We start from the raw sequence: 16,102 nt of genomic DNA on the forward strand, positions 1-16,102 counted from the left end.
TTTTTTTTTGTAAAGATGGAAGAAAGTTTTGTAAATATTTCTGGTACTCCTACTCATGTAATTACCTGGGGTCGATGGATCGAAGATGCTATAGAAGATGTACCCGAGATTGTGTTATGTATTCCAGGCAATCCCGGCTTAGTAGGTTTTTACACTGAATTCCTTAGCTCTTTATACGAGAAACTGGGAAAGAAAATACCTGTTTGGATAATTGGTATGTATAGCAATTACTGATTTGATTATTTTTGTATATTATTCTTTTACCCAAGGTCATTCTGGACATGAAGAGGTAGTAGAAAATAGTAAAATACAAGTTCCCTGCCTCAGGGGAAACGAAAAACTATTTGACCTAGATGGGCAATTGCAACATAAAAAAGAGTTTATTCAGCGTTTTGTGCCAGCTAATACAAAAATTCATCTTATTGGTCACTCAATTGGTGCGTGGATGGTTATACAGTTACTAGAGGAACAAACTATTCGAGATCGAGTTAAAAAATGTTATCTTCTATTTCCAACGTTGGAGCGAATGCTTGATTCACCGAATGGTTGGAATTTTACCAAAATTGGAGTTCCACTCTACACCACAGTTGGATTCCTGATTCCATTATTTAATCGCTTGCCGAAGGCTTTACAAATTTTTGGTATACAATTGTATTTCTGGCTTTTGAACATTCCAAAAACTGTTCTTAATACCGCTTTAGAGTATTCCAAAGCTCCGGTTATGGAGAAAGTTATATTTTTAGCTAAGGATGAGATGGCTCGTGTTTGTAATTTAGATAGTAAACTTATTGAAAAGCATATGCCTTTATTAAAGCTATATTATGGCACAACGGATGGTTGGGTGCCAGTTAAATATTATAATCAATTATGTAGCCGATTCCCTGAGATTGATGCTGAATTAGATAAACAATGTATAGACCATGCATTTGTTTTGAGATATTCTGGTAGTATGTCCCACATTGTAAGCAAAATGATTGAAAATCATTCCGATTTACTAAATTAAGTTAATTGTACGTAAAAGCATTAGCCAATTTTTTATTGCCGTTAATTTAATCAAAAATGGTGTTATTTGCATGATTGTTTTACAACTTTTTTTTTAATACCTATGTATGCACCTACGTTCAACTAAACACCGCAATTCAAAATGATATTGTTTGCAACTTATGTTATTTATCTTTAATAATTTTCAATTAAAATATAATACCAATCTATAACAGAAACCACATAAATAAAAGTTTCAAAGCTTGAGGAAATTAAAATCAAAATAATAATAATCAAACTTTAAAAAATTTTCGTCAAAATTTCCAATTTTTTATCACAATATCTTGAAGATTTTCGGGTATGCAGTTTTGTAGTCAATAGTGCAAGTTTCAAGTCGCTAAAAATTACCGCTGATTTTTTTGTGGAGGGGTTTGAAAATTATGATGAAATTTTTTTACGTTTGATCAACTTTTTTTTTCAATTTATGCAAGCTTTGAAACCTTTATTTATGTGGTTTCTGTTATAGATTGAATTATATTTTAAATGAAAAATATTCAAAATAAACATAAGTTGTAAACAATATCATTTTGAATTTCGGTGCCAATTAGTTGAACGCAGGTGTATACTTTTTCCCGAAACAGTGCAGCTCCCAAATGTTCCCAAATGTAAAATAATTATTAACCTTCAGATTTATTAAACCACTAGTTAAATATTTGCTAATGTATGTATGAAGCAAATGTATTAGCGTATTCGCCCAGAATGCTGTTTCATTGAGATTTGGACTTGAATGTGCAATATAGGATCAAAAGCTATCGAATGTCGATTATAAACAATATCCACACTTTTAATGATTGATGTATTTTATTTATTTTATATTGTTGGTGTACATACATACATATACATAATAAAATGAAAAATATTTTTTAGTTTTATTCTGATTCCGAACCTGAAGGACTGTGTGAGGGAGATCTCTTTGAAGACTTGGCTTTTGAAGGTGACGGTGAAGAAGATGGTGAACGAGAACGTGTAACAGATCTCGAACGCGAATGTGATTTAGATCTTGAACTTGATTTTGAACGTGATCGCCTTGATGCCCGACTACCCGAACGCGATCTATTTTTCGATGGTGAGCGTGATCTATCTTTCGATGGTGAACGAGATCTGGATCCGGATCTAGATCGAGAACGTGAACGTGAACGTGAACGTGAACGACTTCCACTACGTGAACGTTGCTCAGATGCCGACCTTGATGATATACGACGTGCTCGCTTTGATGCCACACTACCATCGCTGTCACTATCACCCGTGCCACTAAGTTTTCGCTTTCGTGCACCAGCATCACTATCTGATTCACTTGTTGATATTGTAGCTTTGGAAACGATTTTAAGACGCTGCTTGGCTGATAATTTCTCTTCTTTTGATTCCTTGCCCTTTCGTTTTTTCTGTTTCTTTCCTTTCTGCTGAATCTCACCATCACTGTCACTATCATATTTGTCTGCTGCGGATTTTCGTTTTCTTCCAACACCCTTCTTACGTTCCTTCGGTTTCCTTTTAGATCGTTCAGCACCATCTATTTCACCAACATCGCTACCGGAATCAGAAACATATCCATCTTTACGTGGGCGACCTCCTAGAAAATGTTATTTAAATAATAAATATAACCAAGATACATGAACTTCAAAACTTTTTTAAACGCACCTTTCTTACGCTCTTTGGACTGAGGATTTTCTGAAATAATCAATATGCCCTTGGTTTTCTCCACATATTCTTGACGCTTCACAAGCATCTGTTCACGAGACGTCTTTTGTTCCTCCTCGCGACGTTTACGTTCTTCCTCTTGTTTCGTCTTGAAAGCCAAGCGTTCTTCTTCCTGTTTACGGCGCAATGCCTTTTCTTCTTCATCTATACGACGAGCACGTGAAACATGATACTGGGCTTGTGAGAGAAGATCTTGGCATTGATTAGCCTCCATACCAGCTATGTCTACGTTAAAGCGAGTCTTATCGCCACAAATAGAGAGATACTGAAAGTATCTGCAAATAAATTTGTAATTATATTTATTTGCAAAGAGGAAGTACATGAATTAGTATTACCTTTGCGCTAACTCCAATTCATGTACGGCTTGCAGTACTACATCAAGTGTTGACTTCTCATCTTTAAGGATCGCCATAGCTAACCGTTGCAGTACCACCGCAATATTGAAAAGTAATACCTGAAAAATCAAAGACAATTAGTAGTTTATTGCATAAAATTTAAAACGGAATTTAATAGGGCTGCAAATTAATTGCTGTTAAAATATTACTTTTAACTTTAATGGGATCTTAATTTTTAACAATTTTAAAATATGTCATACCGTATCCTGTGGCGCGACCCTTCTGGCTTTCAACAAAACCGTTTTTGCTTCTTTGAGTTTACCAGCACGCAGGTATGCACGCGCCAAATACTGCATCACTTCGACATTATGGTGCTTATAAAATTTTTTCATGCAATTCTCGTACATTTGTATTGCACTGATATATTGTTTTTGCTCCACATATATATGAGCAATGTTTAACCAGACATCGGAAAAATCTGCCGTTGCTTCTCGGACTTGTGCAAATATGTCGCGTGCTTCAATAACACATCCTTTATGTGCGAGTACTGCACCGATTCCATTCGAAGCCCAAATATTTCGAGGATCATTGCGCAACACCTTGGGAAGATAGCACAAAATAATTTTAATATGCATATAAATACATACATATGAATAACTAAATAATATCACTCTGAATAAATACCTGCTTATATATCGATAATGCCTTCTCTTGATGCTTCCGTTCCTTTTCCTTATCCCTAATGGGCTGATGGAGGGTTTGTAATGAGAAATTTCCAAGCGCAATTAACGAATATGCATCTGTGGCAGTCGTCGGGTTTTTTAAAATAGTTTCAAAATTTTTCTGACCCAAAGCGAACTGCATTTTTGCCAAATGTAAATTTCCTAATAAAGATCTAGTACAAAAACATTAATAATAAAAAGGACGAAGTCGTTTATACAAAAGCCCATACCTAGCGTCTGGATTGTCATTATTGATATTTAATGCGTCCTTGAAAAAGTCAGATGCCACAAAGATGAGACCCTTGTCACGTGCCATGCATCCTAAACGTAAGTAGCAGTCAATATAATTAGGGTGCTCCTTTAATATATCTTTAAATAGTTTGTCGGCCACGTCAAAACTGCACATTGCTTCATTAAGACGCGCTAAATTATAGGTCATTGTAACCGATATGGAATCATAATATTGCTTATCAGCATTCGAATTTTGTGCTTCAATTTTAGCGCGTTGTATGGCTTCGTTCAACTTTTGTTTAGCTAAAGTTAGATTCCCAACTCGATAATGCAAAGCGGCAACATTATTTAAAATTTCCGCCGGTATTTCTACTTTAACTTTCTCAAGTAAAATATTAGATGCCGTAGCGTAGGCGTTTAGTGAGGCTTGCAAATCATTTTGTTCCAGTATTTGAGCTAATTCAATCCATGCTTCTACGTCGTCCGGAAATTGTTCAGTAACCTTTTTTAAATGTGACTTTGCCATATCACGCTTCGCTTGTGAATTAGAATTAGCATAGAGCGATCCCAAGATTTTCATTGTTTCATAATTTCCTGGCTGTATTTTTAAAACCTTTTCAAAACATTGAGCAGCCTGGAAAAATTAAAAACAATATAGATATCAACCTTCTAACAATATTTTACCATAACCCACATTTTCTGTGTCACCCCTATATATGTACATTTGACCAAGACCGTAATGTGGCAGTACAAAATTTGCTGGTGCAATTTGAGTCGATTGATAATAGTATTGAAATGCTTGGTCGTAATCACATTGAGCATGAAAGCTGCGCGCCAGCTGATAGCAGCTCTCTGCCCTCATGGCTTCGTTTTCAGTGTTATGGAAAGCATGCAAGGCTAAATGTTGTACTTTTTGGTAATCCTTCTTGAAGAAGAAATGGTTTGCCAGGTGATTAAGAACCATTGGGCTTGTAGAATCAATAGTGTAGGCTCGCGACAGCATTTGAACGCCCAATTTGTTTGAGTCGGGTTCGTGTAAATTCAATTTCAAAATTGCTAACCCAATAAGTGCACCAACGCAATTGTTATCGAGTTCTAGTGCTCTTTCAAATGCTTGCTTTGCTTTTTCTTGGTTATTCATTTTGAGGAAGCAATGTCCCATGCCCATACGTACGTTTGCTGGGCAGTTAGGATTTGTACGTAAGGCCTTTTTGTAAAAAGCTAAAGCGCCTCGATAATCCTTTTTATTGAATGCGATACATGCCTTTCCTAAAAGCGAAGGAATATTCGCTGGTGACTGATTAAGGACGAAATTAAACTGAGCGTCGGCTTGCTCCATTTTATCGCCTTCCAATAAGCAAAAATATGCTCTGCCCAATAAATGATTTTGATCGTACATTATAATCTTGTCTGCAGTAGTGTATAAGTTTGTGGCTTTCATAAATAACTCTCGCTTTTTCTCTTTTGATTTCTCCCGGTTTGCTTCCTGTACATAATGTGCAGCCAACATATCGTAAGCGCGCATCTGATCTTTCTCCATGTCACGATAGTCAGTATTGCCCTCCGCCCTCGCAGTTTCCAATAGTCTGATGAAGTCAGCCGTTCTCCTTTCTTTGTAGTATGCCAACTAAAATAAAATTTACAGTTTAAAGATATTTCATACAAATAGTGGTTGATCTATTTAAATTTAAGTCTAAATATCAGGTGCACCAAATATACATGCATACATATAAACAGGTATTTATGTGCAAGTTATATGATATTAGTACATATATGATATAAGCAGCGATATCATGTTGCATAAACCTGAATTATTTCACATATATCTACGATCTAACTCATATTATTAGAATCAAAATCTTCCAACTTACGGCGACGTTGACCCAGGTGCTCAACTGGGATCTTTCTTGGCGTAAAATCGCTAGTACTTCTTGGCATTCTGGCAACTGATCCGGATGCACCTCAATAACCTGGAATATTCAATAGGTAGAGAAGACATATACATATATTTAAATACAAATAAAGCGTTTGGCTCCTTACCTCGTCGGTATCCCGCAATGGAATTTCTATTGGCGCTGCCATGATGAACAATAAACACAAATTTTTCAGCACCAAAACAAAATAATTTCGCCAATGCGTGTCCAAAGGTGAAAGCTCCTTATCGATTTCACCAGTAATCGATTATTTTCTTTGTACTGAGCGAGCAATAGCAATACATTTGTTTCAATGAATGGCACATATCAAGTTTGTCCCACACAAACCCAAAAAGCCCAGAAAGCGTACCTCACGGTATATAAGGTTCTTCCCGTACGCAACGCAAAACAGTCCAGAAATCATTCCCGTACTCAACAATATGGGTAATGGAGGGCGAGAGTTGAAACGTATTGGATCGTAAGTGTCTTCTTCTTCCTGCCCGAAACAGCCCGGACTTTTTCTCCGGGGAAAAATGGATAAAGGGCCTGTGCCAATTAATAGAAAAGTACTCTGGATAGTAAATTTTTGACAGCTATGAGGTGAACAAAAATTGTTTATCCGGCAGGGCTAGTGAAAAATTTGGCAGCAAGCATTAGCTTTGTTTCTTTAGTTTTCTAGCCGATAATTATCAGGAAAAAGAGGAATGGGATCATTGATAGAATTACGGGCGATATAAAGAAATAGTTAAGAAACGAAACTAACAGAAAATAGCAAGTAACTACCTGATCGGTGTATTTGACATTTGAAAATATTTGACGTAATTTTTCAATCGCGTTTTATATATAAAAACTATTCACAAATACATTTTACAATTTCATCAATATTTAATGATTCGCCAATTTTAATTTAAGAAATACCAAAAATTTGAAGAAACAAACAAATAAAGCAACCTAACCTCGCTTGTTTACGCTTCAACGGCTATTTATTCATTTTGACAGCTGTTATATTCAGCCAGTAAAAATTTTACATGCAGAAATTAGCAGGAGAGGCAAAAAAAGAAGAGTGTAAGAACGAAAGCCGCTAGTTTTTTGGATTGAGAAACTGTTTCCAGCAAAAACTAGTGATAATTATCTGTAAAGAAACAAATCTTATATCATGAAGAATACAGAACAACGCATGTATACACATAAATTAAAGAAAACCAAAGCGAGTGGATATTAGGGAAAAATTAGTGGTTATTGCTGAAAGGTATAATAAGTACATGGATTTCAGTACCAGAAGAACTGAAATCAGCAAAGGCAAATATTTTCTCTATAATTGCTGCATTCTATTACTTGCTAACCCGATCGCATTCTTCTGCATGAATGCAACTGTCAAAAATTTCCAGCAGTAAAAAGTTACGAATTGGCACAGCAGAAATGTAAAATTTTCTCACCATAGTAAAAAGTTTTCCACCATAGAACTTTTCTACTGATTGGCACAGGCCCAAAGTGTCAAAGTGCATATCAGCCGTTTACTTTTTGCCTGCATTTACTTAGAGCTTTTAAGGAATAGTGAACGTCCGGTTGATATATTTTAAATCTTTATATACTTAAAATCAAATTTGTGAAACCGAAATTCAATTTCCAAGTATTTGCATGTGTTACAAAAACAAAAACAACGTGAATCAGCTGTTTCTCAAATTCTTTTTTGCGTTCCCATACGATAATTTTTTAGGAATTTGGCAACTCCAAGAATTGGGCCATCTACGACATCAAGATGGCGGGCATGGCTGATCGTAACCTTGTATTCTATGAACCTTGGATTCAACTAATCGCGAACGATAGAAGCACGCTTTAAGCGAAAAGTGAACGATTTCGGGCGAAAATGGGGGACCTGCGCAACTTCCGTAGCATCGGGGACAAAAAGTCAAAATGGGGTATATTCCCCCAATGGGGTACGTATGGCAACCCTAGGTCGGAGAGATATCCGTTTACTTTTGACCACCTTAATTGGAATTTATGTTTTATTTTTCTGCAGTGGAATGACGTTCGCGGATAAAACTTCTCTTTGTTGATTCTTTTCTGCGGCTTCAGTAGTGCGACCACTGTCCGATTACTACAAATCACAAATAAAATTTCCATACTTGCAGCGCGCTTTGTCGGGTGGGACTTTGCGGTTAGCCAAAGCCTTATGTGAAGTTGAATGTTTTCAAATTCTTTTCCCATTTTTCCGCTTGTGTTGATTAACAAAGTATCGGATATTCAAATTGCGATTTCGAATGCGCAGATTCAGGGATCAATCTCCTGCAGATGCTCACGCTCATTCGCCGGTACAGCCACTTCACTAGAGAGCTTCCGAACGAAATGAAGCGAGCTGCTGTAGCAGTGACCGCCTTGCGAATTGGTGGCGAAGGTGCTTTTCATAGCTTGCTCAAAGCCATCTTTAATTAAGAAGTAACCAAACCTTTAAAAAAATTTCGATGAATACTTACGCAAAATAAAACTAGTGTAAACAAAATATTGCTCAACAATTTACTCCAATGCAGAGTTATTTAGCTAAAGCAATAATTTACTCCAATACATCCAAAGATTCAAGGCAAACGGAAAATTCTACCAAAAAAAAAAAGACTTTCGAATCATACCAAATTTTCATTGTCTTGAAAGAATTATGTAATAAGAGTTGCACTTGCATTTTTAGTTTATCTCTAAATTAAAAAGAAATTTAATGCTCGCATCAGCAATTTTTCTTACCGTATTTACAATAGCGACATATTTATTGTGCTGTGTTAATAAGTGTTTTATATTTGTAAATGTTATTGGTACAGTATACATGTATGTATGTATTTATGTATATATTTTTATGTGTGAAAACTTATTAACTTGTAAGTACAACAAAGATAAAGTCCAACTAATGACTCAAGTCGGCCCAGGTATAACACATATATATGAGTATAATTTAGATTATTATAGTATACGTTTTAGGCATTCACAATCGATTTAAATTTTTAGCGCGCGAATTCGTTAATTGGTAAAAGTAGACGTTTTTCTAATAATGATTGCTGCCACGGTCCGAGTATTTTCCGCTCACTTTGCTTATTGAATAATGGTCCGAGTACCCATCATATTTATTATTTCCTTTATACGAAATTTCTTTGGTAGGTACGTAGCCGATGTTATTTTGCCAATGTCGTGTCCAATAAAGATTTTCGTTGCGCACTTGAGAAGGAGTTTTGGCATCTCTGCAAACATGTACGCAGTATATCATGCACCCAATGAGAGTAAGGAATCCAAATATCAAAAATATAATCCCAAGTATCCTTAATCAGATTGCGAGAAATTGAGCGATTAATATCAATAGCAATGTCAAATGACTATAAAACAAAACATACCACACGTAAAGAGGTTCATAGAATTGAACCACAATTACAAAGCCTAATGTTACAAGAATTAGACCTAAATTGAGGAGCAGCATAAGGCAGCAAACGCCTTTTATGTTAGGGCAAAATGGATTTGGAGCCGACATTGCATCGATTTTTACTCCACGTTTCGTTGTTGAATGAGCACTCTGACCAGTCTTCGCGGTACTTGCAACCGAATAAACGCTATGTGACGCTCCGCGGGACTGTGGCCGATGGCTGTAGCGACTATGGAGGCAATGAACGTAAAAAACGAAAAACTTATTGTTAATTTTTGTGGGTGTACTTTAAACAAATAATGTAAATTTTCCGGTATTTTAGATCAAGGCCTATCTTATGCTATTACAGGTGTTTAACACTAGAAAGACGGACAGGAGTCAATTGAAGTATTTTCATATTTGACTGCCAATATTTCTTTTGCAAGCTGGTTTTCAAAATTCACTTTTCGTGTCTTTTATTAAAAATGCATAAAAATTAATTTAAAAGCATTCCTATTTCATTGAGGTGTTTCAAACTGAAATAAATAGTATTGCTGCCAAAAACACGGATAGCGGTCATTTGATCTCATTGGCAAACATGTACATATCGCACACCGTCTTCAAAAGAGTGACAACTCAAAATAATGAAAATGCGAAAAAACTATTTCTTAGCACATGATAATCATATGGACAAGGGCGACTTTACCTTATGTTTTTGTTTTTAACTAATTATAACAAAAACTTGCCCAGCTTTTGCTGAAAGGTAAATAAATTCTCTGTATACATTTTTAGCGAAAAGTCTCAAAAATGCCAAATTTTGAGTTGTGACTCTTTTGAAGACGGCGTGCGATGTATTAAGTATTTTTTGTTACTAAAATAAGAAAATAAAAATGAGAATTAAATATTTTTATTGTTATTTTTAAAATTAATTAACAGTTTTTAATTTAAAACTATAAGTATTTTCCTACTAAAATTAATTTGAAAAAATTGGGCTCAAATGAGCCCTATCCGTCTTTCAAGTTATGTTGATTTTTCAGTCTGTCTAGTGCTTAATACAAAAAAGTAAAAATCCCAACCCAAGGACATCCAAAAAAAAACTTCTCTAAAATCTCATCAAATTTTACCTTATTTCCGAGGGCTCCTTGTAAGCAGCACTGGTCACATAGATTTCACTACTCACATCTCCACCTTGATCATAGCTTAGAGCAGATAGGGTGCGTGTTTGTGGTGACCCATTAGACCATTTTTGATTATATATTACACTAGTCTCGTCTGCTGGACTTTGATGATTTTGATATAAATTCATTTTGCGGGCAGATGTATATGGATACTCTTGTGCAACTGTATATCCGCCGATTGCGGGCCCGGACGCTGCATTGTGTGATTCTTCACCATCTGTAGAATAAGCACGATTGGAATGCGAATATGGAGGATATCCAACAGGTTGACTATGTGTAGCAACATAATGTCCACCTTTGACTCTAAAAGAAATACAAAAAAAAAAGGTAGCCTTTATTAATAAAGGCGGATTCATCGTTTTAGCTTTTAACTTTTTCTTCCATGTGGTTGTTGTTGTGTTTCTCTTTCTGTGAGGAAAGGAAGTTCTGAACTAACACGATGAATCCGCCTTAGGAGTTGTTAAATACATACAAAATTAATATTATTCATTGTTATTAATAATAAGCAGGGAACGGATTTTATGGATTATGCGTTTTTTGTGCTAAAAAGATAGAGTATATCCGAATAAGAATGTCCGCGATTTAGTTTTCCCTGATTCCATATATATGTACATATTTGATTTTGCCTTTTTTTGAGATATTTGCCTTTTCTACCTTTAATTGTAAAGGGCAAGGAAAAGGCCCTTATGATAATATGAAAGTTTTAAACATTCCATATTTAAAATGGGCGCCACTTGTATCAACTCACATTAAGCGCACGTTTAGTACATTCAAGGGTTTTGTTCGCGAAAATCTAATGAAAATGCTGCCAGAAAACTTCAAAAGGCATCTTGTGGTTCAATGTTACTACAACTACAGTGATTAAAGTTTTGTGAGTTAAAAACTCGAAAGGAGCAAATAGTAAACAATTCGAAGTCCAAATTGTTCATATAATGAAACTAGTTCATAGGTTTTCTCCTTTTACTTGTAAAATAAACATTTCTAAAATAAAGGTATTCTTTGATTATTTTTCAGTTTTTGTCCTTTTTAGTGCCATTTCGCTATTTGGTTTGCCTTTTTTTATAGGTTTTTAGGTCCTAAAAATCCGTTCGCTGCTAATTAGTAATAGGCTGGTTTAAAACTACTTACTTTTCAACTCGTCTTTCGTGCATGATGTAAGTGGTTGGGTCTTCTTTTTATTTGATAGCTACAAAGGTTGTGTTTAGTTAGATCTTTTTTTTCACTATTTTTTAAATAACATTCTCCATTTGAAGCTTACAAGTTGAGTTAGAGACTAAAACGAAAAAAGTTTGATATTTTATAGATATTTAATTAAAAAAACATATTTAACAGAATTGAGTTTGGATTCTACCAAGAAGATTTTATGATTGAAAGCTGGTACTTATATCTAATAAAAAACGTATTTAAGGGCTGTATAGTATTAACCCTTCTGGGACATCCTTGATACAGCTGCACCAATTCGAATTCTACCTAGCTGAAACTTTATGAATTGCTCATGTGCACATTTAAGAATGACTTAATGGAATTTTTTATGTATTTGCATAACTCAAATGTCGATGGCAGTGACTAGTGTACATCTATACCTTCATTGTGAACCTTGATCCAATTGAACGGCAATCATATTTTCTAGGAAAATTTATTATTATTTTTTTAAATACTTCTGTAGCATCAAAAACTAGTTATGTTAAACATTTATGGCCTTATGGATAAAAAATAAATAAGGTTTTAAACTTTATAAATTGACGTTTTCATTTATTTTTCAATTTATAAACCTTTTGTGAAACTACCTTATTTTTTATGAATAAGCCCATTAAAATACAAGCCAAACACCCAGTGGAACTGCTGTACCAAGTATGTCTACAGAATGGGTGAGATAAAGAAGAGTTAATTTCATTTTGTTATTAGAAGGATTACAATATTTGTGTTTTAGTAACCTAATAAGTTAAAGGTACTTAAAAAGGCAGTTTCGTGTAGACAGCTTGTCTAACTTTATTAAGTTCATTAGCTCGTACACAATTGGTCGTATTTGCCCTCGTAAATTATGATTTGTCACACTTTATGGCGGAAGAAAAACACCCGCGTGTCATAATTATGAGCGTTGACATGCTTTCAAAATTTTTTTGGTTTATTAAGAAAAAAAATTTAAATCAACGGTAAGTCTTATGTAGCTACTTTGAACTTGCCCTTTATTATTCTATGCGATTTTAGCCGTGTTCAACAAAGCACGCCAGTCGTTTCTCTTCAAGACCCGCCTTATCGGATATTGTCATTGTCCATGCTTCTGAGAGGACTTTACTTCCGAATTGTCTACTCAGTCCAAAGTAGCCCTTGCTGGTTCCCAAGTTAACGAACTTCTCTAATTTTTCGAAATTATAACTGCCAACAGTGACGTGAGTGCCAAGGCGCAAATGCGCTGACCGTTTGTTTTTGATGATCCTTCGTCTTGTCCTCGTTGACCACCAGACCCAATCGCTTTGCTTGCTTATCCAACTTGTAAAAGGCACAAAAGACTTCCCGGTTCTTATTATCGATGATGTCGATGTCATCGACATACGCCAGCAATTTCACTTATTATCTTCTCCAACATCAGATTAAAGAAATCACACGAAAGTGAGTCGCCTTGCTCTGTATGACACCCCGTTTGGTAGCAAACGGCTCAGAGAGGTCTTTCCAAATTATGACGGAGCTGGTGGTATTGCTTTCCGTCATTTTACATATGTCGTATAAATTTCGCGCGTATTGCCTCTTGGGATATTCTTGGTTCAATTTCTAGATCCAGCAACATCAATAGAAGTTTTTTCAAGCAGCTGTCGCCCCTCGGCAGACAATGGCAACCCTCCGAGTGTACGTCTGCCATAAAAAAGCAGAACACGAATGCGAAGAGAAGCTCGGCCAAACGCGTAGAAAGCGCCAAACATTCGTTTATTGGAATCAAATACGATATATAATGTTCATCCTCAAATAACCTAGGATATCATTTTGAAACTATTTAGGGGCTTCCCTCGAACTGCAAAACTTCGAAAAACCTAAAGTTTTATTTAGAGGTCAAGATTTGGAAGAAATTAAGAAAAAAATTATCAAAAAATCCGGTTTATTCGATATCGAAAAATCAAGATTTCAAAAAAAAAAACGCCTATAGATTTCCGAAAAAAAACGGTTCAAGCCGGTTTAGAAAAGCCGGGTCAATCACCCTAGTGAGTATCGATCGTTTTGTCGCGGGTCTTTTCCAAGATTTCGCGTATTTTAAATACCGGGTCTACTGTGGATTTCTAGGTCTTCAGACTTTCACATAACACGCTCGATAAGACCTTGTAACATATGCTGAGAGGTAGTTGGCTCGAATGGCCGGTTCGCCTTTCTTGTGGATTGGGCAGAGCACACTTATATTCCAGTCGTCCGACATGCGTTCATCTGACCATATTCTGCATAAGAGTTGATGCATGCTATTCGTACCTCGTATAGTCAGGCGGTGGAACATCGACTCCGCCATCATTGACCTCCGGTTCGTCTTCTCGACAACTTTCACTTTATTACTTATATCAAAATTAAATAGACCTAACACACGTATTCAAAATCTTTATAAGAATTCTAATTTAAAAGCTCGAAATCTTTACGAAAGTTTGTTGATTTTTTTTTAATATTGCACAAAATTCAAAACATTGATTTATGCAGTGTTAATGTATGTATCTGCTAAATTTTAACCAAATCGAGTCATTTCTCGACTCCGGCGCCACCTAGGCAGTAAGGTTTTCGTATAATTATGTATATATAACCGAACGAACGGTCTAGAAGTCCAGAACATACTACATACGGCCATTTTTATCTGCATATGAGCGTTTCCATTCGAAGGTCTACCGCGAAAAAAAAAGAAATTAAAGTCATATATCTAACGTATTTATGTTCAAATTTGTATGCTTTTTACAATATATACTGCTTATGTAGGCAGAAATATTTTTTCGGAAAATGATCTCGCTAGATGGCGCCAATTTGGCATATTTCGCGTATGTAGTTGAAACATTATAAGTGAAAATATACATACATGTTAAATTAAAAAAAAACAGAAATTTTGAAAATAATTGCTAAAATGAATCTAATAGGAAATGTATGTCCCATCATACCATGTCACGTAACGTTTCACACTTTGGGTTGTAATTGAAACAAGTTGTATTATTTGGGCACACTCTAAAATCAACTAGAATTACACCAAATCTCATTAAAACAAGTTTCATGAGGTTTACGAGGCTTTTACGAGTTTAAGGGAAGACACCTATTATTTCTAGACAGCACCTCTCTCGTGTGTCCCCTGCTTTACAGTAAAATGTACATACATACATATCGTCGTTTAAAGTACCAAACCGCGTATCGTCGTTCTGGAAAACTGCGTAACTGACATTTGCTGCCAAAAATTGGATTTGCTCACACAAGCTCTTGGCTCAATCCTTATCGTTTCGTCCTGAAATATACTAGCCAGAAATGCGATTGCTTTATAAAAAAAAAGAGAACCATTTTGAAATATGAGTGTTTTTACTCTCTAGAAAATAATTAATGCAACCTCACATACGCGGTTTTGCATTTTGTTGATACGCGGTTTCGTACTTTAAACGACGATATGTATCATAGTTACAGTGAGGACTGGTCGTGGTTACTAGCGCACCATTGCATGATAATTTTTCTATAAATGTTAAAACTTTTTCATAAATGTGTTTTTGGTTGGAAGACTCTTGACAAGGATACACATACATATGTGTGTACGTTAGGGCGGTCCTTATATGTAGGGGACAAATTTTTACATCAGATTTCCTTAGCTTCAACCCCTATGTCGACGCTACTATAGTCAAAGAAATCACATATAAATTTTGGTCCCGATTAAAGACGGTTAAAACGTGTCGCACAGAGGGCAAAGTTCAGATTCCTCTATGGAGACTCAAAAAGTATAAATTAATTTTCTTCGTCTAATACCCAAAATCGATGCTATCATTGTCGAAGATATAACTTATACATTTTGGTCCCGATTGAAGTCGGTTAAGGCGTGTCGCAAAGGGGTCAAAGTTTAGATTACGCTATGACGACGTCTTAACCGACTTCAATTGGGACTAAAATTTATATGTGATATCCTCGGCTTTAGTAGTACCGGTTTTGGGAATTAAATGAAAAAATATATTTTTATTTTTTAGGGTCCTTACAGCATAGGTTGTTACCGATTGAAGGGGTGAGAATGAAAAAAGTCATTCATTTGAATTTTTGAGGACCACCCTAGTGTACATATGTACATATGTATGTCCTATGTACATTTTTAATTAACTAAATACACAAACTTTAATGCACTCCAGCATTCTGGGCTAGGTACCCGTTTTTGTATATACCCCTACACACATACATATATACATATGCATGTACATATTTACTTAGTATTATACTGCCTCAATAAAGCCAGCAGACGGAAAATGAAAAAATTCGATTCGACAAAGTAGGAAATTAAATCTTTTTTCACATATGCATCGGCCTCCGCAATTATGTACTTAAATCGTGGGTATGTTAGTACACACATACATGTTTTTTTTTGGGATGGATATGCATAATTTTTTTATGAATAATTCACTTTACTGGC

General features: G+C 35.5%; 3 protein-coding genes across 4 annotated transcripts in view; 1 reads left to right on the top strand and 2 right to left on the bottom strand.

Moving 5' to 3' along the window:
• The first annotated feature begins 6 nt into the window (after positions 1-6).
• On the top strand, positions 7-1,212 carry LOC118747052 (lipid droplet-associated hydrolase). The gene is made up of 2 exons (XM_036481042.1): positions 7-214; positions 270-1,212. The coding sequence occupies exons 1-2, from the start codon at positions 16-18 to the stop codon at positions 1,001-1,003; spliced, it is 933 nt and encodes a 310-aa protein (XP_036336935.1). The 5' UTR covers positions 7-15; the 3' UTR covers positions 1,004-1,212.
• A 618-nt stretch (positions 1,213-1,830) lies between these two features.
• Positions 1,831-6,148, bottom strand: LOC118746832 (RNA polymerase-associated protein CTR9 homolog). The gene is made up of 9 exons (XM_036480769.1): positions 6,068-6,148; positions 5,899-5,997; positions 4,722-5,654; positions 4,027-4,661; positions 3,759-3,969; positions 3,335-3,673; positions 3,075-3,193; positions 2,680-3,014; positions 1,831-2,611 (listed from the first exon to the last, which is right to left on the bottom strand). Exons 1-9 carry the CDS (start codon positions 6,107-6,109, stop codon positions 1,911-1,913), a joined length of 3,414 nt encoding a protein of 1,137 aa, XP_036336662.1. The 5' UTR covers positions 6,110-6,148; the 3' UTR covers positions 1,831-1,910.
• Positions 6,149-8,663: 2,515 nt separating this feature from the next.
• LOC118746833 overlaps positions 8,664-16,102 on the bottom strand; it is an 8,373-nt gene continuing 934 nt past the window's right edge. Inside the window, exons 2-6 of one of the 2 annotated variants that reach the window (XM_036480772.1) lie at positions 11,753-11,767; positions 11,623-11,680; positions 10,441-10,797; positions 9,312-9,566; positions 8,664-9,239 (exon numbers count right to left, since the gene is read on the bottom strand). In XM_036480772.1, coding sequence (XP_036336665.1) covers positions 8,969-9,239; positions 9,312-9,566; positions 10,441-10,797; positions 11,623-11,645 — 906 coding nt within the window. In that variant the 5' untranslated portion in view covers positions 11,646-11,680; positions 11,753-11,767 and the 3' untranslated portion in view covers positions 8,664-8,968. Of the gene's footprint in view, positions 9,240-9,311; positions 9,567-10,440; positions 10,798-11,622; positions 11,768-16,102 lie in introns of both variants that reach the window. The other variant, XM_036480771.1, reaches the window with a different exon arrangement.

This window comes from Rhagoletis pomonella, unplaced genomic scaffold (assembly GCF_013731165.1).
Source record: "Rhagoletis pomonella isolate Grant_MI unplaced genomic scaffold, Rhpom_1.0 Rhpom_scaffold_00011, whole genome shotgun sequence".
NCBI lineage: Eukaryota > Metazoa > Arthropoda > Insecta > Diptera > Tephritidae > Rhagoletis > Rhagoletis pomonella.